This window comes from Microtus oregoni, unplaced genomic scaffold, assembly GCF_018167655.1.
Source record: "Microtus oregoni isolate MIOR12 unplaced genomic scaffold, Mior012 000024F_ref0000369, whole genome shotgun sequence".
NCBI lineage: Eukaryota > Metazoa > Chordata > Mammalia > Rodentia > Cricetidae > Microtus > Microtus oregoni.
This window is the reverse complement of record NW_024543083.1, coordinates 2,602,180-2,625,740: the sequence shown is the minus strand read 5'-3', so window position 1 is coordinate 2,625,740 and position 23,561 is coordinate 2,602,180. Positions and strand designations below refer to the sequence as shown.

The 23,561-nt window shown below is 37.5% G+C and overlaps 1 protein-coding gene across 3 annotated transcripts in view; it reads right to left on the bottom strand.

Annotated features, from left to right (window-relative positions):
- Window positions 1-374: 374 nt before the first annotated feature.
- Window positions 375-23,561, bottom strand: part of Wrn (WRN RecQ like helicase) — a 99,828-nt gene continuing 76,641 nt past the window's right edge. For all 3 annotated transcript variants that reach the window (XM_041673882.1, XM_041673884.1, XM_041673883.1), the window contains exons 28-34: window positions 19,018-19,093; window positions 18,733-18,845; window positions 16,635-16,749; window positions 15,286-15,414; window positions 12,678-12,840; window positions 5,314-5,516; window positions 375-2,479 (exon numbers count right to left, since the gene is read on the bottom strand). In XM_041673882.1, coding sequence (XP_041529816.1) covers window positions 2,360-2,479; window positions 5,314-5,516; window positions 12,678-12,840; window positions 15,286-15,414; window positions 16,635-16,749; window positions 18,733-18,845; window positions 19,018-19,093 — 919 coding nt within the window. In that variant the 3' untranslated portion in view covers window positions 375-2,359. The remainder of the gene's footprint in view (window positions 2,480-5,313; window positions 5,517-12,677; window positions 12,841-15,285; window positions 15,415-16,634; window positions 16,750-18,732; window positions 18,846-19,017; window positions 19,094-23,561) is intronic.

The window sequence follows — 23,561 nt, the reverse complement described above, 5'->3', positions numbered from 1 at the left end:
CAGAGAGAGAGTGCCAGGTCAGCCTGTCTACATAGTGAGCTCCAAGCTGAACAAGCCTATATTGAGACCATCTGAAGAAACCAAACCAAGCCCAATATGTTTAAATAATCATAAAGTATGCTTCCCTGTGGCTTTTCAGACATTGTTAGTGCTAGTTTTGCCCCCTCTTTCCCTCTTCCTCTCGCTCAGCAGTTAAAGTCCCTGCCTTGTTCTTCCCACTGCCCTTCACAGCACCTGTGTGTTTCTACCCCACACCCACCCCTTGCCCCGCCCCCAGGCTCCTTCTTCAGTGCCCTCAAGGTTACTTTTGACTTTCCTGGTTTCTGCAGTTACTCAGCATACACTCATATACACAGATATATTCTCAGATATGAGACTTTTTCCAAAGATTTATTGATTTATTTAAAAACAGCCATAGTAAACCAATTACATTTTAACATAAATACTGTTTGTTTTAAAGGGGTATTTTCATCAAAGCTTGACAAGGATGGCATTGTTTCATTTCTGTAAACTTTCTCATTGTGTAGATGAGCTTAGAAGAAGAGGCTGGGGTCCTGGCCTTTGCATTTTGCCTGAGCTATGTGAGGAAATCCCGAGTTCACACAAATATGTGGTTGGAAAAGACAGGGTATTTTATTCAAATAACAGTAGAGAATCTTCTTTGAAGCTATACCAAAACTGTAGATGTTTCTTAATGATTATTCGTGCTGTGCAATAGGAATCTACAGCCATCTTTTCATTCTTGGTTACATTGAGATTTGCTGGTCCCTTTTCTGCCTCCATCAGGTCTGGTAAACAATGTATCTCTATATTACAGCATGTCTGTCATCCATACATAAAACACGGATTTCTTGGATTACTTAGATGCTCCAGATATAGAAAAAAACTTTAGATAGCATCAAAAAAATCAAGTGTTTATTTTATCCATCTCATTAGAAAAGTCTTCAGGTCAAGGAAAGCTGCCCAGGTAGGTTCCCAGTGAAGGACTTGAGTTCACCAAGATTGTAAGATCTACTAGAAATTTCAGTTTTATTACTGAGAATAAATGCTAGTAAGTAATTTTCTTTAAAGCAATAGGCTAACTTCATTCAGTCTTGAGGAAAACTCTGCTAAATAACCAGGTCTAAAATTTTTGCCAGCAAATTTTGTTTTTCATTTCCATTTAAAAAAACTATCCAATTCAACACATAATTCAAATAATTAAGCAGGTGTTTTCCTAGAGACGGCCTCTATATCCAGCATGAAGTTTGAGGTCAGAGAGAACACCAGCTCATATGTTGTGGAAGCACACGTTAAGGCACAGACATATAGAAGTAACTAGACAATATCCATGGCAAACTTAATGGGAGCTACTGTCTGTAATGGGAAGCAGGAAATTGAAAACATGGGGATTTTATATTTAAGTATAATCTGAATGTTTTATGATAAAATTCATCCACACATTATAGGTACAATAGGTTAAGAAAATACATATATAAAATTCTGGCAGGTTACAAAAAGTGGCTTTGATTATCTCCCAGTGGAACCCTGGGTGGCTTTTCCCCCAGCTACTCTGCATTTCAAGCATGTATTTCTTCTGTATTAATAACAGTCCATTTCTATTTACAAAAAAATTAATCGAAGGTTAAAAAAAAAATAAGCTATATGCTAAACTGCCTAAAGTTAAATAACAAAAGTTTACCCCGAACAGAGCTGAGTTTTAAATTTTTAAGTTCTTTGTGAAACATAAGATATATTCATTTTTGGCATCTTCAAACATTGAAGGTACTCATTGTAAATAAATAAATGAAAATTAAATATATTTAATATTCAGTATGGAGGACATTGATTTTACTTGAAAAATAATACACATTGTGTGGAAAATGCATAGCATTTAGTTGCCTTTGTAACTGGAACCCTTCCAACACTCGCCAATGTGTGGGGCGCTGGCATCGTCTGGCAGCGCACACAGAAAGGAAAGGTAATCTGTAAAACCAGCCTGCTGTCGTCATTCACAGGAAACCATCTGGGCAACTCAAGGCTGCTTCCTATCAGTCAGCACACAGCTACTAGCCCGCTCCGAGGGCAGAGACACAGCCTACATTCCCCTAGTCCATTACCGGGGGAGTAGAGAGACTGTACCGTGAGACGGAGGCAAGGGTTCTGAAGGAAAACCAACATTAAGACTCCGGCTTGTACTCGGGGTCTCTGATGATTCAGATGCCTTACCTCAACTGTGGACAGGTGATTAAAGACTCAACGCTCGATACTTAAGTGGGTTTTACTTTGAACCTTAAGAAATTTTAAAGTTAAAATATTTCTTTGTATTCTTTACAGGATGAAGGACAGCAGGACACACAAGTTGTTCTGCAGCTGTCTCTTAACTAAAAAGACCTTTCTTTTTCGTCTTGGCCATTGATGAGCTGCCAGTATCAGCTGAGGACATATTTCCTTTGGCAAACCAGTCAGGTAATTTTCTTTTTGACATTTCAGATGACATCTACAGAGAATAGAAACACAAAGAAATATTCATACAGCTGAAAAAGCACAAGAGCTATAAAAACAACTCAGACACCCTGAACAATTTTCCTCAAAGTGAAATAGAAACATCTATAGAATCCTTTTGGGGATGAAAAATCTAATAAATAAGTAAAAGAGAAAAAAATTAATCATTTCCTTAAGAATTTACTTATAATCCCAATACCATTCACTTTAAAGATGATTTGTTATTATTATTAAAGTGTGTGTGTACATGTGAGTGTGTGTGTGTCTACGTGTACATGCTACATCGACTACAATGGCCATGTGGAAGACAGAGGCATCATTTAAGGCTTCTTTCTCTTCTTTCTAGAATGTTGCAGGACAGTCTCTCTTATTGTTTCTGCCATGCTGTGAACTCCACGCTAGCTAGCCTACAAACTTCAGGGATTTTCCTTGTCTCGACCTCCCTATCGCCATAGGCGTACCAGGATCACAGATGCATGCCACTGCATCTGCCGTCTTCATACGGGTTCTAGGAATCAAACTCAACCGCCGGCCTCACGTAGGCAAAAGCCTTTGCCCACTGGCCATCCCACTGGCTTCACTATTGACTTTTGAGATACTCAAGTTCAGGTACTCATTTGCCACATAAAAACTGGACATTATTTCTGATCTACACAGCATGACACATTTATTTTGGGTTGAGCAAAGTGGTGAATTTAAAGGGTTAAGTGTTATAAGACTCATCTGACATGCACAAGGTCCCAAGAGCTTTCACAGAAAACAATAAAAACAAAAACTCTAAAGATGACTGTGATGCCCTGAAAAAGATATATATATATATATATATACATATATATATATATATATATATATATATATATATATATATACATGTGCACACAGAAAGTTTATTGACCACATGAAAAAGAAAACAGATACAGACATCTGTGGTGGCAGGCGGTCAGGAGACTGACTCAGTTGGTGTTCGGCTCCTTGTGGGCGGTGGCCAAGAAGCAGCAAGCGCTCAAAACCACTCACTGAATAAATAAAAGAAGTCTGAATAAAATAAAAGAATGATATGAGAATTTCCTGATGACTGTAGATCCCCTTCTCAGAAAGAACAAGTACACACATGCATAATGCTTTGCATATGATTTTAGGGTCTCATCTACCAAAATCCTTAGGACCTGGTCAAAAGTCTCTGAGAAAAACATTTAATAACATAAAAGGAATGTTTTGTGCCACTCCACCCACACATGATAAAGCAAACAAAAATTACTACATGAAATAGGGAGTGCTCTACAAACCGACAATGGTACAAATATGAGCACGAAGCTGAGTCTCAGTCTTAGAAAGGAAATCATGCTAATCAGAACACTACTCAGAATTTAGCCAAGTTAATTTACTTACTGGAAACATTTGAAGACTTCTATAATACGGTAGCTTTAAGTTAAATGTACATAACGTATAACTTACACCATTTTAAGAATGATAACTTTATATGCTTTATCAATTACTTGCTATATTTTATTCTGTTTACTGCCTTTAAAAGGTTTCAAAATATTCAGTTAAAGGGGAAAAAGCCAAAGGTAATTAGGAAAAGGAATTGTATATTGAAATTTCATATTGAATATTAAGATATTAACATTTTATATTTAAGAAAACAAGATAGCACACAAAGCTAACTAAAGTAAAGAATTTTAAAAGACCAGTTTAATTTTTTAAAAATATCAGTTCCCTTTATTTTGACACTATTGAGGAGAGTAAGAGCCCAGTGCTGGAAACCCTACAAAGATTACCGTAGTGCTAAAGCGTGGAGCCTCTTTTCTAACTCAAGTGTTAACAGCTTCAAGCCACCACAGCAAGCTTGCCGTGGGAGAACTAAAGCACTTAGTGAGTTATTAAGAGCTCAGCAATTACTATCAGTGTGTCAGGTATTAAAGGTCACACCTGCAAATGTATAGTTGTTGGGACCATTTGGAGTCCCGGCCTCCAGCTGCTCTTCCCTGCTAGAGATCTTTACTTTCCTTCTGATTTGAGTTACTGAAAGCTGTGTCAAAGTTGTTTACCAGCTCTGCTTCACGAGCACGTGTTGCCTTGGCCTTGAGGATCAGAGGATGAGGTTTTCACCTGTTGGCCCACCTGACTTGTGTTGGGTATATAAGCCTCCAATGGCGCTATTGAAGAAAGGGCTTCTTACCAGTGGCTAGAGGTCCATGTCTCTGTCTGTGTGTGTTTGTGTATTTCAACCTCCAGCCCCTTGCCCAAAGCTCGTGAACTGTATAGTAGCGCATAGAGTGCAGACAGGCATTGTGTGCTGCATATAGTCACACCAGAGAATGATTCTTCTCTGGTACCATCTGCCATATAGCACAGATGTCATTTTTTAATATCATCTAAAATAACACTGAATGTGGACTTTTTCTAACTATGCAAAAGACTTCCTGTGTTATGCTCATAACCATACCTATCAACATGTAGAGTACAAATCTTCACACGAGAGCATGAGGATGACAGATCAACTGGCGGGAAGCATCTATAATCAAGTTTGTCTTCATTTCCATAGACCATATACGAGGCCATGCTACACAAAGCTAACTCCATTAACCACATCTCTGGAATGAGGTATATTTCTCCAGATCACAAAGACAATACAGGTAAAATGTAAGCTGTGATTGTGTACAACAAATTATACTTGCTTTACTGTCTTTTAAAACTAGCTTTTCTCACATCATATTTTGCAAAGCAAAGGGAATAGCACACAGAGATTTATATATTACACAGATCAAAGTGTATCCACTGTGCATGCGAAGGGAACAACGTGACACTTTGTAAACATGTAATAAATACCTTGGTATCGGTGACCACATCCTTGCTTTTCTTAACGCTCACACTGCTCTCTTCGGAGCTGGGCAAACATCTCTTTCTGTTGGGGTCACAGGAGGGCTGGCTTCTGCTGTCCCCACTCTCAAGGATCTCAATTACCATGTGGATAAGGTACGTGTCAATATTCTCAGGAACTAACATTCTAATGAGTTTAACTTTATACATATCTGTAAAAGATAAGAAAACCAAACCAACAAAAGTTAAGCAAAGCATTTAGAAAACTATGAGGTGGAAATGATGAAATACTATATGGGAAGAAAGAAAATTGCTTAAGAAAATTTTTGTCTTTCACATGGTAACAGCGTTAAGGAAAATGGGGTAACCTTCTGGATCCTCCTCATGACTCCATGCAAACTTAGCTCAAGGACAGGTCAATATTAAGAATTCTGTAAGCAGTCTTTCATAGGGTTCCCTGCGAATAACAACAACCATGCACAGACCCTTTGTTAAAGGAAACTGTGCTTCAATTTCCAGATGTTGGTTACAAATTTATTTCCCTTAAAAATATATTCTCAGGCCTGGAGAGATACTCAGCAGGCAGGAGCACACCTGCTCTGACAGAGGACCCACGTTTACCTTCCAGCACTCACAGAGTTAACAACCACCTGTAGCTCTAGCTGCAGCGAATCTGATACTCTCTGCAAAGACATGCCCATGGGCACACACACACATACAAAAAACAAGCCGGGCGATGGTGGCGCACGCCTTTAATCCCAGCACTCAGGAGGCAGAGGTAGGCGGATCTCTGTGAGTTCGAGACCAGCCTGGTCTAGAGAGCTAGTTCCAGGACAGGCTCCAAAGCCACAGAGAAACCCTGTCTCGAAAAAACAAAAAACAAACAAAACAAAACAAAACAAAAAAAAACAAACACACAAAAACAATAAATTAGTTCTTTTAAAAATTACTCTTGCCGGGCGTGGTGGTGCACACCTTTAATTCCAGCACTCAGGAAGCAGAGGCAGGTGGATCTCTGTGAGTTCGAGGCCAGCCTGGTCTACAGGGTGAGTTCCAGGACAACCAAGGCTGTTACAGAGAGAAACCCTGTCTCAGAAAACAAAACATTCTTAAAATATAAGTAATTGACACTTGTAAATAATATCCTAAGATAATTACATCAATAATAGATAAGATAACAAACCACACTATTTACTTAAAATGCTTATCCTGGGTGAATTTCCCAGGAGACTATGTTCAACATAACATTGCTTTAATGAAGAACTGGAGACGTGCAGAGCTCAAAGTCGACCCTGCTATATACACAGAACAGAACACCCCGTGACAGTTCTGACACAGGATTTTGCTTCAAGGAGCTTACATGTGTTGTGGCAACACGATGAACGCATGTGGTATCAGTCACTCCCATGTGTGCACCATGGAGGGTCGCCTGCAGATGAAGGAGGACTTCCACTGGAACACCCTCTCCTTTCCATGCCGTTCTCATCGTCAATGTCAAGGACAAGAGGACTAAGCAACCTAGAACCTTTGTACTCCTCTCCATTTTTATAAAATACATCGAGCATTCCTGACACTTAATCCAACTTTGTGATCAGAAGCCAAGAAATTTTTTAATGATACCTTGAAAACATGAATTTAAAATGTTGATATTTTCAAGTTTATTTTTTTCTTTTCTCCCAAAGACTGTGGCTTGCTACTCAAGGACTCATCCAAAATGGCATTTTTTTTTCTTAAGGCACAGATAAAAATTATATACACCTAACAAAAAGTAGGCTACTTACGTACATTACAGGTTTAGAATGTAAGACTTGTGTTAGGCATAGTCTTAGAAAGGACTATGCACAATACGTACTGAAGCATTAATGAGCTTATCATATGACCCCAATTCCAATCGTCTTCCTGGGGTCAATGCACCATACTAACGATCCCAAACCCACCAGCTCTACTGCCGCGGGTGAGCACTCTGCTCTCTGAATGTAGCAGGCTCCACTGTGAGAACCCGGCTTCAATTTAAAAAAAAAAAAAAAAAAAAAAAAAAAACACTATGTTCTGATGAACATCATAGTACATGTATTTTTTCCATATCTCTGGACTGCTGGAGGTGGGGTTGCTGGTTCACAGGTTAGATACATTGTGGTTTGATGTATACTGGTAAATTATGTCTAGATTGTGCTGTATCTAATACTATACCCATTAACCAAGCACATACTACTGAGCATCTGAAATTAAGTAATTCAAATTAATCATTAAATTTAAAAGTCAATACTATACCAGTTCACTTTGTTCAACTTCAAAGTTTATGAAAGCTAAATATGGATCGCTATTTTTTTTTTGATGCTGCTATTTTCTCATCTAGCTCAGGCTGACCATGCACTCACTGTGTGGATATTAAAGACCTTGAGCTACCAATGCTCTTTAGTCCCATTTCTTGGGCTCTGGGATTAGACACACACACCAGCACGCTGGCTAAGTATTTCTAATTAAACGTTAGCATCAGAAAGCATGTTATGAACATAATCGCATGCCTGAGAAGGCTTAGTAGAGAAAAAAATGTAAAATAGCTTGCTAAAAACTTTGGATTAATTGAACATTAAAATTATATTTTAGTATACAGGACAGACTAAACTGTTATGAAAATTAATTGTATCTATTTAGTTTTTAATGTAGATATTAAAAAATTAAGCTGTCCTTGTGGTTAACATTATATTTCTATTGGGTAGTGCTGTTCTGGAGAAATCACTGAATTTTCCCACATTTCAATCAATTAATATAACAATACTACATTATATCCATTTTCTTCTGAGTTATTAACATTAGATAATGAAAATACATATCCTTAATTTTATGGTGGAAGTATTCAAACTATTTTTTTAGAAAATCATAAAGCTACTGAACTATAATGTTATATTAAGATTATTTTAAAAGAAACTTACTTCATTTTTAAATAAAATTCACTTCTAAAATTAAAAAGGGTTAAAAAAATTATAGCACACAAACATTTACCTCTAGATTAACTACTTATAGTGATATTACGTATAGAGTCTCATGAACTAGACATCAGTGGTATGTGACACACTTCTGCATGTTCTGTCTTTAAGGTATGACTGTCCTGAAATCAGCCTGCACTTGTCACTTGCAGTTTCGAAACTACCGATCTCCACTTCACAGCACGAGCTGTGCTCCTCCAGTGCTTCAGAAGAGATCATGTTACCCCTTAGTGCAAGGTCCCTTGGAAGCTACCCTTAATTTTCCAGTTCCATGCACATAAAGAATGGAATAAATTATTCTGAGTATTATCTAGGTACCTCATTAAATAACTGACTTAATGTATAAGCATAGTTAAAATACTCAGGTAAAAAAAAAAGAAGTTTAAAATTATAGACACATAGACAAATTAACAAAAATCACAGAATTATAAAAACACAAAGTTATAAAATGAAAATCTAGATGGGAAACAAGAGTGCACAAAAATAAGATTTCAATTCACAGCTACTCTATTTTTGAGTTAATATTATATTATAAAAACTAGAGAAAAAAAACTAGAAAAAATCAGTTTAGGATTGTGCACAATTTAAATTTCAAACAAGCTTGTTCATTAAAATACTGAATTAGTTTAAAAAGTTATCAGTTTGGTCCTCCCTACAGATATGTACACTGAGAACATTAAATGAACTCAGTAGATTCTGTGTCTATGGTGTGTGTGTGTGTGTGTGTGTGTGTGTGTGTGTGTGAGCTCGCAAGTGTGCATGTGTGCACATGAATGACAATACTTAAAGAAGAGGTCCTGATTTTGAGTTGGGATGGAAGAAATGGCAATGAATTGCACAAGAGAGAGGAAGGATTGGAAATGATGCAAATACAGTATTTATACATAAAATTCTCAAAGATAAATATTGATTTAAATATTAGTTATCTAACACCATAAATTGATATTACTAAGCTCAGACTATAGAGGACACTAGTTGGTACACAATATTTAAAGACATCAGAAAATATTAAAGGAAATAAAATGAATTCACTTTAGTCAAACAAGAGCCTTAATAAACCTGAATCTTAATAAAAATTGCAAGTTACATTTTATTTTGATAGCTTTTAAGTTATTTGGTAGTATGACAAAGCGGCACAGTAAAAATTAAAACTTGGTGCTGAATTATGGTATTGATGAGGCCCTGGTATGCCTTCACAAAGATTAGTATGATGTTAGGAATGAGTAAGCAGAACTCTTCAAACACACTGGGTGTCAACAAGTGAGAGGCCTGGTTTAAAATGGTTCCTAAAGTAAATTGGTTTGAAGAAGGCACCAGAATTGTTACGGTGAAAAACTGAATTAGTCATGAGTGTTCTGGCTTAAATTCAAGGAGAGACGAGAACAAAAGAGCTAAAGAGTACAATCAGACAAAGTGAAAGAAATCTCGAAACCATGTGACTCAGGATGGAGAGCAATGAAATAAAATCCCTTAAATAAAAATTTATTTACAATAAAAAAAAATTAAAACTTGGTGAATCACCAATCTTATACATGACACTAAAACTAGTTTTTGCAACTCCCTAGGTCCCCAACATGACGCAAAACTGCTTGGGAGTGCAAAAGAGAAATAGATTTCTACTCTTGTTTTGTAGTCAAAAGTTCTATAACTTTATAATAAGTAATTTACATAACTTAGAAACTAAATTAACAGCAACTTAACTCTTTACCATAGCCAAATCAGACAGTTTCTGTAGATACGCAGCAATGAGTTGAGGTTAGTACAGTCCTGTTGTTGTTGTTGTTGTTATTCAAGAATATTGCTCGATTATTTAGTATATAAATATATAAAAGGCCACTATAGCTTGTAGAATTCTCAAACTCACACAGTTCTATAAAATGCAATTTATCATGTTACCTGTTGGCTCTTTACCAAAGTCACAGGTTCCATATCCTGGTTTCACCAACCACGAACTGGAGTGGTGGTACACGCCTACAGTCCCAGCCCTCAGAAGACTTAGTCAGGAGGGTGTGAGGTCAAGGTCAGCCTAGATTACACAGCAAGACCTTGTCTCAAAACAAACAAAAAACAGCAACTGTACTAAACGTGCACACATATTCTCCTTACTATTTCTCAAACAATACATTGTAATGACTACTGAAAAAGCATTTAACAGTGCAGTAGCTACATATTATATGTAATATGTGATTTAAAGTATATAGGATACATGTTACATGCATTTGAATGTTACTATAGAAGAGTCTAGGACATCTACAGACTTCTATATCCCTGTAGAGACAATCAATACTAAAAATCCATACTGAAGAGTGATTATGTGGTTTCTGAAATCTTCTTTTATACACACTTACTTATTAACTTCATATGTTTTTCAAGATCTATTTGTATTTTATGTGCCTGCATGTATGTATTGCACTATGTGGGTGTGCAATGCCTGAACAGGTCAGAGCAGGACATCATATCCCCTGGAACTGAAGTTACAGACATTTGAGAGTCACCATGTGGATGCTGGGAACCCAACCTGGGTCCTCTGCAAAAGCAGCAAGTGCTCTTATCCAGTCATCTCTCTAGCTCCAACTTCATAGATTCTTAATTAACTATCAAAAAGGATGAAATATAAAAGTAATGAGACTTAAAGGATATTTTTAGAATGTTCTTAGATATTATCATTTACTTCAATCACCACCATCCTCACTAATTCCACAATTCACTATTTACCATGTCCCAAGGCTCTCTGTCTGGTATCCAATGTATTTCTCACAGTTCTGTAAAAGATAAAAATAGTGTTCCTTTCTGTTTCATACATGAAAAACTGAGCCCTGGAAAGGTTTGGGTCATGACTGACTCACTAGTGTGTCACTGCCAAAGCCTTTGCATCTACCTGTCTAGGCTAACTCCATCTGTCAGTCCATGGTTTTGGGAAGGCAGCCAACATGATTGCCAATATTTCGTTTTTTGTAAAAAAAAAAAAAAAAAAAGCAGTGCTGCATAACACTGCCCAAACATGTTATCAAAATGTGCCTGAGTCCCAAGAGACAGTGTATTTCTAGCAGCAATTCCAGTCCTTCGCTTTCCCTAAAACAATGTGTCATTTTGCAGTAGACAGGACTGATACCACCTTACTGTAATCCTGCACGGTAAATGCTGGTCTCCTCCCTCTGCCCTCATGTCTAAGAGACTGGCTACTGATGTCGGGAAGTCATCGTCTTCTCTTAGGATGACTCACAACTGGGTTACTTTAGACATTTTACCACAAAGTCTAAATCTGGCCCTTGGGTCTTAATATTTACAAACTGAAATTTAACCTTAGCAGATCTATAGTGACCACGTTTCAAAAATAGGAATTCATTAACTTATAATTGTAAGTGTACAAGTATCAGACTTACATGTCTAGACGTGCTTTCTCTATACACATATGTACAGAAAATCATATTATAGCCAGACTGTATTTGAGAAAGACTCTCACTAAGCAATTCTGTTGCTTTATCACTTTACAAATCAGAGGGGCAAGGGACACAACTCAAGTTGTTTCCACGTGAGAAAGAATTTCAGGGAATAAAAAGTAAGAATTCATCAGCTTTGCAGGTAAATTTTGTTTGCTTGTTTCTAGGATGACCACTGCTTTAGTCTAACAGACATAAAATCTGAAAATCAGATGTATTAACATTCTGACCATATATTTGGGAATTTAAGAGGAAAATTCTCTAATGTGCCTTAACTTTACTTCTGTAAAAAATGCATCACTTCTTAAATATCTCCGCAAGGCAAGCAGGGGACTGAGCTCCGTGCTCAGCGAGACTAGAACAAATGCTTTTCTACTTGATGTGGGTATCTTGCCTGCATGCATGTCTATGCAACAAATGTGTGCCTGGTCCCAACAGAGGTCAGAAGCGGGTGTCAGATCCTCTGGAACTGGAGTTACATGTGGTTGTGGATCACCATGTGGGTGCCAGAATCAAACTTCCGTCTTTGGAAGAGCAGCCAGTACTCTTAACTGGCAAGCCGCCTATCAAGTGTGGCGAAGACTCTATGGAGCTTGCCATGTCAGGACCGATGCCATTGACGGCTGCTTACAGAGAGAACCAATGGCAGAGGCTTAGGGGAAATTTGAGAGTCGCTCAGCTGCTGAAAACGAACACAAAAGAAAATGTAGTAAAAACATGCCTGATTTGGACATGATGGGAAGATTATAATCTGAAAAGAAATTTGCAGCACACTTCCTGTTGAGGGAGAAATAATTTTTTTCCTAAAATAAAAAAAGCTACCAAAGTAAAGTTTCACCACAGCGAAGGGTCAGAGCTGTTAGTAAGAAACTCTGAGCAAATCACTTGTTTACTTCATCTGAGTTGACTCGAGTCATTAGGCTGCAGAAAGGGCTGCGCTCATCACCTGAGTTGATGGGAGGGTTTCGGATAACATCAGTAATAATCTTCTGAACCTCTGGGGTCAGGCCCGCTCGCTCCATATCCAGGGGATAGCCAGCTTTCGCTGCCTGGGCTAAGTGCATGCCAATTGCTGTGAGAGGCAGAAGCCTATTCTCAGCTATGCTGTGCTGCAGGGGAATAGCAAAAGAACCAGAGAGTTAGAACTTCTCCCGCATCTCACAGAAAGAAAATATCTTCAGGCAGCAACTAGTCACTGAGAAATAAGCAGTGGACAAAATTTTCATTTTAAATATTTCTTTAAAACTACTATACATAGACCACCACAGATTCTACTCTGTATACTGATTAAAACAAAATCAGCCAACTTTAGCCAAAAATCCAATGCCCCCACCTTCCCTCTATTCCCAAAGCGGACGGGGCTGGCCATCAGCCACTTTATAAGTCTGATAACTGTTTCAGTCCTTTGAAAACATAGAAAGCTGTACTGTGATGCTCCTGAGATTGGACATGGTGCTTTGGCTACATGAATTTCCAAGAAGACAACCCTTCCGTGCTCAGCAATGCTGCAAGACTGCAGAAACACTCTTTGGAAGGATACTGAGAAGACTTCAGTGTTTTAAATAGGCTCTGTTCATAAAATAATAACTATAGTTTAATAAAAATGCTTGTTCACCCTTATCATACTACTGAACTTAAGATAATAATGACCAATTTTGGAAAATGTTTCTATAAAGCTTTTTAAACATATGTGGTTCCAAATACACTTACAATTTGTATTAGCTAAAAATGTTTCTTTAAACAAAAAGCATTGGTACTCAATTATGCTAACAGTCATATTTCTTTCACTATATTTAGAAAGTCTGTATTTAGACTGTATGTGTGAATGTTGATTCATTCACAGAGCAAACCATCTAGGGCACTATTTTCATCCTTCACAAGTAGGTGTTGAATTGCTTTCATTAAATTTCCACTATCTCCATTAAAAAATCTGTTCCATGTGTGTATATTATTGGGGTTATTTGATACTAGGCATCAAATTACCTCCAACTAATTGTATTATTGCTCATCACTAATTAGTCCTCAGATGCATTTAATTTTGTGGTTAGCTAGCAAGACCCTCTTAAGACTCCAGGGAGGTATAGATAATCAACAATCATTTTTCAAAATCAAACACTTCATAATACAGTAAGACATAAATAAAAGATATTTCATTCATCACATAATGAATCATAAAGTGTAATGTATTTTAAATATTATTACTGAGTACCAGAATATACTTTATTCACAAAATCTGGAGCCCATTCCAAACTTTCTTGGCAACTATATTCAGTTACTGTATATCCATTGTCAAATCATACATATATGGTATATTCAACAAGTACACAGTAATGTTTATGTAAGAGTCAACTTAAATTCCTATTAACCATGTATTTTATTTAAAAAGTAGCTAATGGAATCACTTGCTTTCTTGGCTGGTGGCTTTTTCTAATTTTAAGTGAGGAACTTGGCTACCTAGATATTCTACGTTAAGGCCTGGGCATCCTTCTTTCCATCTGACCATAAGATAAATAAAGTGTGTCCTGATGCATGCGGACAAGAAAAGCAAGCCCTGACCCACATGAGCTGCTGCGAATCAGTTAAGTATCAGAGAGGTCAAGGATGCAGAGCAGGGGTCTCATACTGCCCTGTTCTAGTGACATACTCTTCATCTTACAGAATAAAAACTCAAGAGCCATAAAGACTATGTTAGAACAAGGAAGAAATCTGAACTATGATCATTTTTCACAGTAATAAGATTGTAAAAAGAGTGGCCAAGATAATTTGGGAGGAGAAAATGGAGTAGTGCATGCTGGAAGACACAGAATAGAAAACAAATTCTTAGAAAGTTATTTTCGGATCTTTGAATAACTTCCAAAAACAGTGTACACATCATGCTTTCACAGCTTTGTGCTTTGTTTCTGTCTAACTTACAGGATTTATTTTCTCTGGCAGTGCTTGGATAGAGCCCAGGGGTTCCCACATGGTGGTAAGCGAAGGTGCAAGAGACTAAAGCCTACAGACATTCACAACGCAAAACTTCTCATATTTCATGGTTAATGATATAAAGAATGATGTATGTATATTAGGTATGATTTGGTCATATTTTAGTTTTCTATTTATTATAATATATACACTGATAGTTTTTTTTTTTTTTTTTTTTTTTTTGGTTTTTCGAGACAGGGTTTCTCTGTGGTTTTGGAGCCTGTCCTGGAACTAGCTCTGTAGACCAGGCTGGTCTCGAACTCACAGAGATCCACCTGCCTCTGCCTCCCGAGTGCTGGGATTAAAGGCGTGCGCCACCATCGCCCAGCCTACACTGATAGTTTTAAACTGGCTATAAAATGCTTCTACAGCACTTGCTCTGAGCTACTGCTGTGTTCTCCCTAACTGTGAGACAGTCTCTGTTAAAATAACCGTGGTCACACTAGACTTGCTCCTGTTACCTGACAGAGACAGAAAATCAAAGACGAGACTCACTGGATGCCAAGAAGTAGCAAACCCCGAGTCACAGTTTCAATACTAAACAGCTGAGCAAGCACAAGTGCAAACTCACTGAAGGCACACTTACTTACCAAGGACATTTTATTTTCCTGGAATAAAGCGTACGTGACAGCCACAGACTGGGGGAGTGAGCATTCTCCATTTTTCACTTCCTGACTTTTCTGGTCCTCTTGAGGTTTTGTACTCGAAAAGAGGTTTGTCTACAGAATGTCAGATGCAGCACACATAAGAACAATAGTATGGCAGACATAATAATACCGTAAGTCACCAGAATGATGCACATGTGTCCGTGAGGCATGACAGGAACACAACACAGAATCTCTAAATAACAAGGTTTCCATGGGTGACGCAAAAAGCCGTTGAACTTTTTACATGTCGATTTAAAAGGCTAAATAAGCTAAAGACCATGCAACAAATTTTCTCATTTCCTCTTTGGCTCATAAGAAAGACTACGTAAGAGCTATATAATGTTCTAATTAATACCTCTAAATTAATCCCCTAATCCTCTGGAAGTGAACACTGAACAGAATGAATATACGAGTTTGCATGTTATAATCACACAATGGGCAGACACACATCATACGGAAAGATACCCTCACTATACTGGTATATGTATATAATTGGTGTGGGAGCTCCTTCTGTCTATGTGTTAATTTTATTGGTTAATGGATAAAGAAAATTGGCTTGACCTATAGCATGAAGGAGGAAGGCAGGGTTGGAGAGAAGCCATGGAGCTGCCAGAGATAGATGCTGTGAACTTTACCCGGTAAGCCACAGACACGTGGTGATATAGTGATTAACAGAAATGGGTTACCCAATAAGAAGCTAGAGCTAATGGGCCAAACAGTGATTTAGATAATACAGTTCTGTGTGGTTATTTTGGGTCTAAGCTAGCCAGGCGGCCAGGATGAACAAGTGGTCTCCCTCGAACATATAACTATATATGTATATATGTATTCATATATATGCATTTATGTTCAAACATTAAATAATTAGTTGTAAAACATACAACCCAACTAGAGCTCTGGCCTTTAAGCTTCATATGAAACCTTAGCTAGAGGGCTGGATAGATGACTCGGTGGATAAGAGCATGTGCTATTCTTCTAAAGGACTTGAGTCTTATTTCGAGCACCCAAATCAGATGGATCCCCCCCCTACACACAGATACACATACACACACACACACACACACACACACGATTAAAAATAATAAAATGTTTAAAATATTTTTTTTTAAAAAACCTTCTTAGATATAGTTTTCCATGAAATACCCAAAAGAACATGTTACTATAAGCACTGATGTAAAACACCTGAGCTCATTGTCTAGCGTCCAGGCAGATTTCACATAAAGGAGAATGTGTTGCTTCTGACGTGGTCAAAGGTGTTTGCTCTAAAAGCTGCTGTCACTCGAGGGCTTTACCTGAACACTGTTCACTTGACAGAAATGTTTGATGACTTCCAGCAGAGGGGCCAAGAGAGCAGCCTTGCCTTCCGAGACCCCATCGATCTGTTTCACATCTTCACCAGTAGTTGGTCTGTTGTTTACAAAAGAGGAAGGAAGAGCTGTGAGGAAGCCACTGAGACAGAATCACTCCAAGAACACAGCTGATGCTCAGTCTCACACTGTACTGGATAACTGTAAACATTTCTGCAATCAAAACCAGAGCTTTCTACAGATGGTCATGGCACATAATCCCTTTCTTCACCTACAGATCTGCTGTATAAACAATTAACAAATGAAAGCGCCACTTCACTTCTAACATCACAAAAACTCAGTGCAGGTATTAAGTATTAATTAACAAGCCATTATTAGAAACAAATAAGCTAAAACCCAGTGCTCCACTTGGTTACCATATTACTCTCAGAAATGAAAACCATGAGGCTTGGAATGGAACAGTAAGGAAGGCTAAGAAACTCAGAAAGTCTCACTCATATTTCTCCCCTGTGAAATGTCTCTGGTAACAGCAAACGGGCTCACCAGGCCTTTAACTCAATGCGTTTGAGTCTTTGCTTCTTGAGTTTCAGGTCTGCTTTAAGTCCACACTGCTAATTAGAACATTTACATACTAAATGTCCTTATCATTCTATAATCTCTATGCTGCACCTCTAAATCTAAACAATACCCATAGAATCATAGAGCTCATTTTTTTGATTATGTCCAATATATCCAAGACTACATGATGTCTCCTTCCTAAAATCCACCAGTGATTACTCTTGCCATCTCTGCATAGTAGCCATCTTAGAGTCTGTATTTATTTACTTAACAAAATACTAACATGTGAGTTACTGTGTGTTATCATTAGAACATCCTGCATTAAAGTTATTCCTATTAAGTGAAATTTAAGAACAGAAACAATTTTATTTATTTATTTATTATGTATACAATGTCCTGCCTGCACATATGCCTGCACACCAGAAGAGGGCACCAGATCTCATTACAGATGGTTGTGAGCCACCATGTGGTTGCTGGGAATTGAACTCAGGACCTCTGGAAGAGCAGCGAGTGCTCTTAACTTCTGAGTCATCTCTCCAGCCACAGAAACAAATTTTTAAAGGAACCAATAGACAATACTTTGAAAATAAGTTCTAATTTATTTAGAACTAGCTGAACCCCTTGTGTTTCTTGCTAGGTGATATCAAAGTCAGAACGAGGTGGGAAATTGGTAATTTTACACAGAGTTTAAGTTCTAATGTATGATATATATTTACAAAAAATTATACAGAAAAGTAAATGAAGCAGTCTTCACCATAGAAGTATCTTTAGCAGTCACCTGAAAGGCCCTGATAAATTCAAGGGAGAGGAATTGGCTGATTAACACGATGGGAGACACCATGGAGGAAACAACAATCCAGCCAGACCTTGAGGATTTCTTCAGAGGAACTGTGAGGAACCAAGGAATTCAAGGCAGAAACAACACACATGAAAGGAAAGGGGACACTGCCTAGAAACACTAAGCAATTCCAGATTCTGTACTGAAATGAAAAAGTAGTTTTAAGTCAACAAATAGAAGGGCTTGAATTCAAAGTCCAAGAAGTCAAGGTCATGTAATTAGTTTGTTATTAGCATATCTGATGTGAGGGAGGGGTCAGTGGAGAGGCTTCGTCAGTAAAGCAAGTCTGGAAAGGTCTGAAATAACCGAATATGAGGAAAGGCACAGCCTGACAGACACAGGAGTGCTGAACGGAAAAGAGAGACTCAGAGGAATGAAAGCAAAAACAAGGTTTTAAATATGGCATTAGGAACATCATAGTATAACTAAAAACTTTGAAATATAGAAAGAAGAAGGGTTCAGGTGACCACTGGGTACAGAGGGGGAGTTGTGATAGATTTGGTTTTATAAATATTGAATATGGTTTACTCACATGGAGATACAGAACTAAAGGCACCTAAGATCAGGGCAGCAGCATGGGGGAGGTGACAGTCACATCGCAGGCTGAAGTCATGGTCATACTGTTACCTAGCAATAATACCTTTTGGAATATATTATATGAGAGAGATTGGAACATAAACTGTTTACCTCATTTTGGCCATATCTAGTAGAATCTTGTTTGTTGCCAGAATAGCCGGAGGCACATCCATTTTATTAGCATGTTTCTGTCTCGCTTCTACCAACTTGGCATATAATACAGTCTAGAAAGAAACAAAGAAACAAAGGAGCTTTTGAAAATGCAGTAAGAAAGAAGTTGCCTTTACTTTTAGAATTCCAGGTACCGCTTTCTTCCTTAAGATGAGACAAGCGGATGCCCATCCTAGATTGTTGGCCACCCACTCATAAGCTGATCACATGTCAGACAAGTCTTACCCTTGTATCCAGCTCTTGGGCTGAAATGATGGGTTCTGAGGAGCTGGAAGATTTTCCTGGTGATTGCGTCCCGACACTAAAATATTTAAAAGAAAATAAATATACTTTTCTTCTTCCCTCGTTTACTTTTTATTCCATACATCAAATAAGAATCTTTCCAAAACTAACATTTACTCTTCACAATATAAGTAAGACGATTTGTGCTTCAATTGCAACAGCCTCAACTTTAAGCATTTTGGATGAGATAATGCACGATAATGCTATAGCTAATAGTGCCTCTTAGTTCTTTCACAGTGCCTTAAGGAAAGTATCTACCAGTCTTCCTTCTCAACATGCACTGTTTATCCACAGAGAAGATAATGCTTTTTTTTCTCTTATCTAAAGTTCTTTTTTTTTAATTTATTTATTTATTAAGGATTTCTGCCTCCTCCCAGCAACCGCTTCCCATTTCCCTCCCCCTCCCCCGATCAAGTCCCCCTCCCTCATCTGCTCAAAGAGCAATCAGGGTTCCCTGACCTGTGGGAAGCCCAAGGACTGCCCACCTCTATCCAGGTCTCGTAAGGTGAGCATCCAAACTGCCTAGGCTCCCTAGATAATGCTTTTTAACCAATGGGAAAATAGTCTGTTCTTGCGGTGAAATCACTGATGCTGGTTAGCAAGCAACGACAGCAAAGAATTAATAGTTATTAAGATTTTTTTTCAAAATCAAACAAGCAAAAGATACAATTTTGTTTTGAATTTTCAAAAGCTGTAGAGAATGTATGAAATTATCAGAAAGGAAATGTACTGGGAGGCAAACCAGATATCTCACGAGAAGCACTTCTCACTGATCGGCTAATTACAAATAAGAAAAGCTGGAAAAATGAAATTGTATTAGATAGACTTCTATAAATGATGTCAGATTTTAAGTTTCTATTTCTTGAAAATAAGAAAGTAAATGTATTTAGGATTCTAGAAACGTTTGTAAATTTCTTTGTTCCAAGAATTCATAAATTATAGTAAAAAGAATTCATCCCCACATTTATCAAATCTTATTGTACCTGACAAAACATAGGCAGCCCAAAGAGATATTGCGTTAATCAAGAAAATTCTAACTGTTCTTTAATTTGCATTACTTTATTTATTGTGTAACGTGCACACATGCCACAGTGCATGCACGCAGGTTTGAAGGCAGTGTGAGGGAGCCAGTTCTCGTTCCACTTTTGTGATCTTCAGGAATCAAGCTCAGGACATCAGGCTTATATGCCATGCCTTTACCTCCTCAATCATCTCATTGGCCTACTTTAACTTTTACCTTGGTTTTCATTGAATCTTCAAAATGACAGGCTATTAGCATAGTGACTTTTAGAAAACCAAAATTTTACTATCCTATTTTCTTGAAAACTTCTGAGTGACATCATTAACAGAAGTGTAGACAGAAGAAGTTGGATAAAAATGTGCTATAAAAGGCAACACAACTGAAGCCCTAATATCTGTGATGGTGACTGGTAACTGAACAGGATCTAGAGTCACGTAAGAGATAATCCTTTGGGTATTCACTCAGAGACTAGGTTAACTGGAGTGGGAAGATCCACTGGAATATGGGGGCACCACCCCATGCACTGGGATCCCAGACTATATAAAGAAAGGAAGGGAGGGAGGGAGAAAGAAACAGAATATGAATATTCATTTGCCCTGCTATCTGACTACAAGTCAGATCAGCTGCCCAAGGATCCGCTACCATGAGCTTCCCACCTGACAGGGGATACCCTCAAAGTGAGCCCCAACATAAACTCTGACTTCCCTAAGTTGCTCTTGCTAGGTATTTTGTCCCACAAACATGGAAAATAACGAATGCAATCTTCTATCAAAGAAAATCCCAGAAGCAGGTAGATTCACTGCTAAATTCTACCAAATCTAAAACAAACAAGCATCAAAGCTTTGTTTTATACAATATAAAGAGAAAGAACACTACCAAACTCATTTTTATGACGCTAGCATTACCCTACCATGTAGGATAAAAGAAGATAAGGGCGTGGATGTGTGGATGTGTATACATATGTTTGTGCGCACGCACACACAGAGAATGACAGAGAGAGACAGAAAGAAACACACAGGGATAGAAAGACACAGAGAGACAGAGACAGAAGGACAGAGAGGCAGAGACTGAGAGAAGCTATGAATTGAATATAAATACAAAAATAAACTTACAAACAAATTTCAAGAATACACAAGGTTATATACCAGGGTTACATTTCAGGGCTACAATGATGGTTCAACATATGTAAAACAGAATATATAAAGACACAAGGATGATCTTCAGGACACACGATCATCTTGACGTATACAGAAAAAGCCACTGACAAAGTTCAACAGCCCGTCATGAGAAAAGCCCTGAAGAAATTACAAATAGAAGGAACATACCTCAACATAATGAAGGCTACATATTGTAAACCTACTCTCAACATTCTAATAAATGAGGAAAAATGAACAGATTTCCTCTAGAATCAAGAAAGAGACAAAGTTCCTACTTTCTTCATTCTTATTCAATATAGTGCTAAAAGGCTAAGTTAGGTAAGAGAAAGAAACAAAGGGATAAAAAAGGAAAGGAAAAACAAATTATGATCCTATTCTTAAGAGATCCTAATGATTCTACCAGAAAACTCTCAGACCTGATAAACACTTTTTCAACGATGACACTAAAGCCAGTACCTTCCCTATGACTCAAATAAAAAACTTGATTAAGAAGCTGGGGGTAGGAGGGCCTCACTCACATTTGCTCAAAGCCTAGGAATAAACCTACCAAAGAAGTAAAAAGCCTTCTGCAACTTTAAACTTTGAAGAAAAATGTTGAAGACATTAGAAAATGGAAACATGTCCAATATACACAGATTGGCAAAATATGGTGACAATAGCTAAATTACAGAAACATCTGAGATTCAACATAATTTCCATCAAAATCAAAGTATGCTCTTCATAGAAAGAGAAAAAAATCATAAAATTCAAAGAGAAGCACAAATAACTCCAAATAGCAAAAGCAATCCTAAGCAGAAGGCAAATTGGAGACATTACAATAACTTATCTCAAATCATACTACACATGTACAGTAAAAAAACAAATCAAAATTAAACAGGGCGCTGACACAAAAGTAGACACAGGGATCACGGGAATAGAGTGGCAGAGTTAAAATCACAGCCATAGTTATTTCATTTTTAATAAAGTCTTCAAAAATATACAGTAGAGAAAAAACAACAAAGGATGCTAGAAAAAAACAGATACAGGTAGATACAGATAAAGATTTAGATACAGAAAAAAGGAAAATATGTCTGTATTTCTGACCCTGCACAAATTTTTTTTTTTCTGAGACAGGGTTTCCCTGTGCAACAGTCCTGGCTGTCCTGGATCTCACTCTGTAGACTAGGCTGGTCTCAAACTCACTGAGATCGGCCTCCCTCACAAGGGCTAGGATTAAAGGGCACCTGCACAAAATTTTTAATAGACCTAAAATTCTGAAATTGTTATAAGAAAATACTTTGTGGTAGAGACACAGGCAAAGACTCCACAGAGCAGGACACAACCACACATGAGGTTGAATGAAATCCAAAAGCTTCAGTAAAGCAAAGGGAGCAATCACCAATGTAAACAGAAACCTGCAAGACAGGAGGAAAATCTCAACCAATTATTACATTTAACAGTGACTTACTATCTAGAATACATAAAGAACTCTCAAAATAAAATACCAAAAATCAATAGGTAAGTAAGCCAAAGAACTGAAATGACAGATCTCAAAGGGTTAAAATAAAAATGGCAAATAAATATTTAGAAAGAAATGTTCAACATCCTCAGCCATCAGAAAAAAAAAAAAACAAACCTGTTCTGATATCTCATCTCACTCCAGTAGAATGGGTATCATCAAGGAAACAAACAATCAATGTAGACAAAGATGTGGGAATAAAGAAAGCCATATTCACTGCTTATGAGAATATAAATGCAGCCACTATGGATATCAGTCTGAATATTTCTCAAAAAAAAATAGAACTACTATATGATACAGCTTTGGGATATATATTCAAAGAACTCTAAATCATCATACTACAAAGACACCTGTTCATCCTTTTTATTGGCTTCACTATTCACAAAAGTCAGGCTATGGAACCAAACTAGATGTCTATCAACATTGAAGGGATAAAGAAAATGAGATACATGTATACAATGCAGCTTTATTCAGCTGTAAAGAATGCAATTACGACAGTCACAGGACAATGGATAAAACCAGAGATGATCATGCTGAGCAACATAAGCCAGACTTATAGTGATAAATGTGTTATTTACATTTTCTCTCATATGCAGATTGAGATCTCGTGCGCTCTCTCTCTGATGTTAAACATTTCTTTCTAAATATTTATTTGCCATTTTTATTTTAATCCTTTGAGATCTGTCATTTCAGTTCATTGACTTACCTACCTATTGATTTTGGATTTTTGGTATTTTATTTTGAGAGGTGTGTGTGTGTGTGTGTGTGTGTGTGTGTGTGTGTGTGTGTAACAAAAGTAAAGCACTATGAG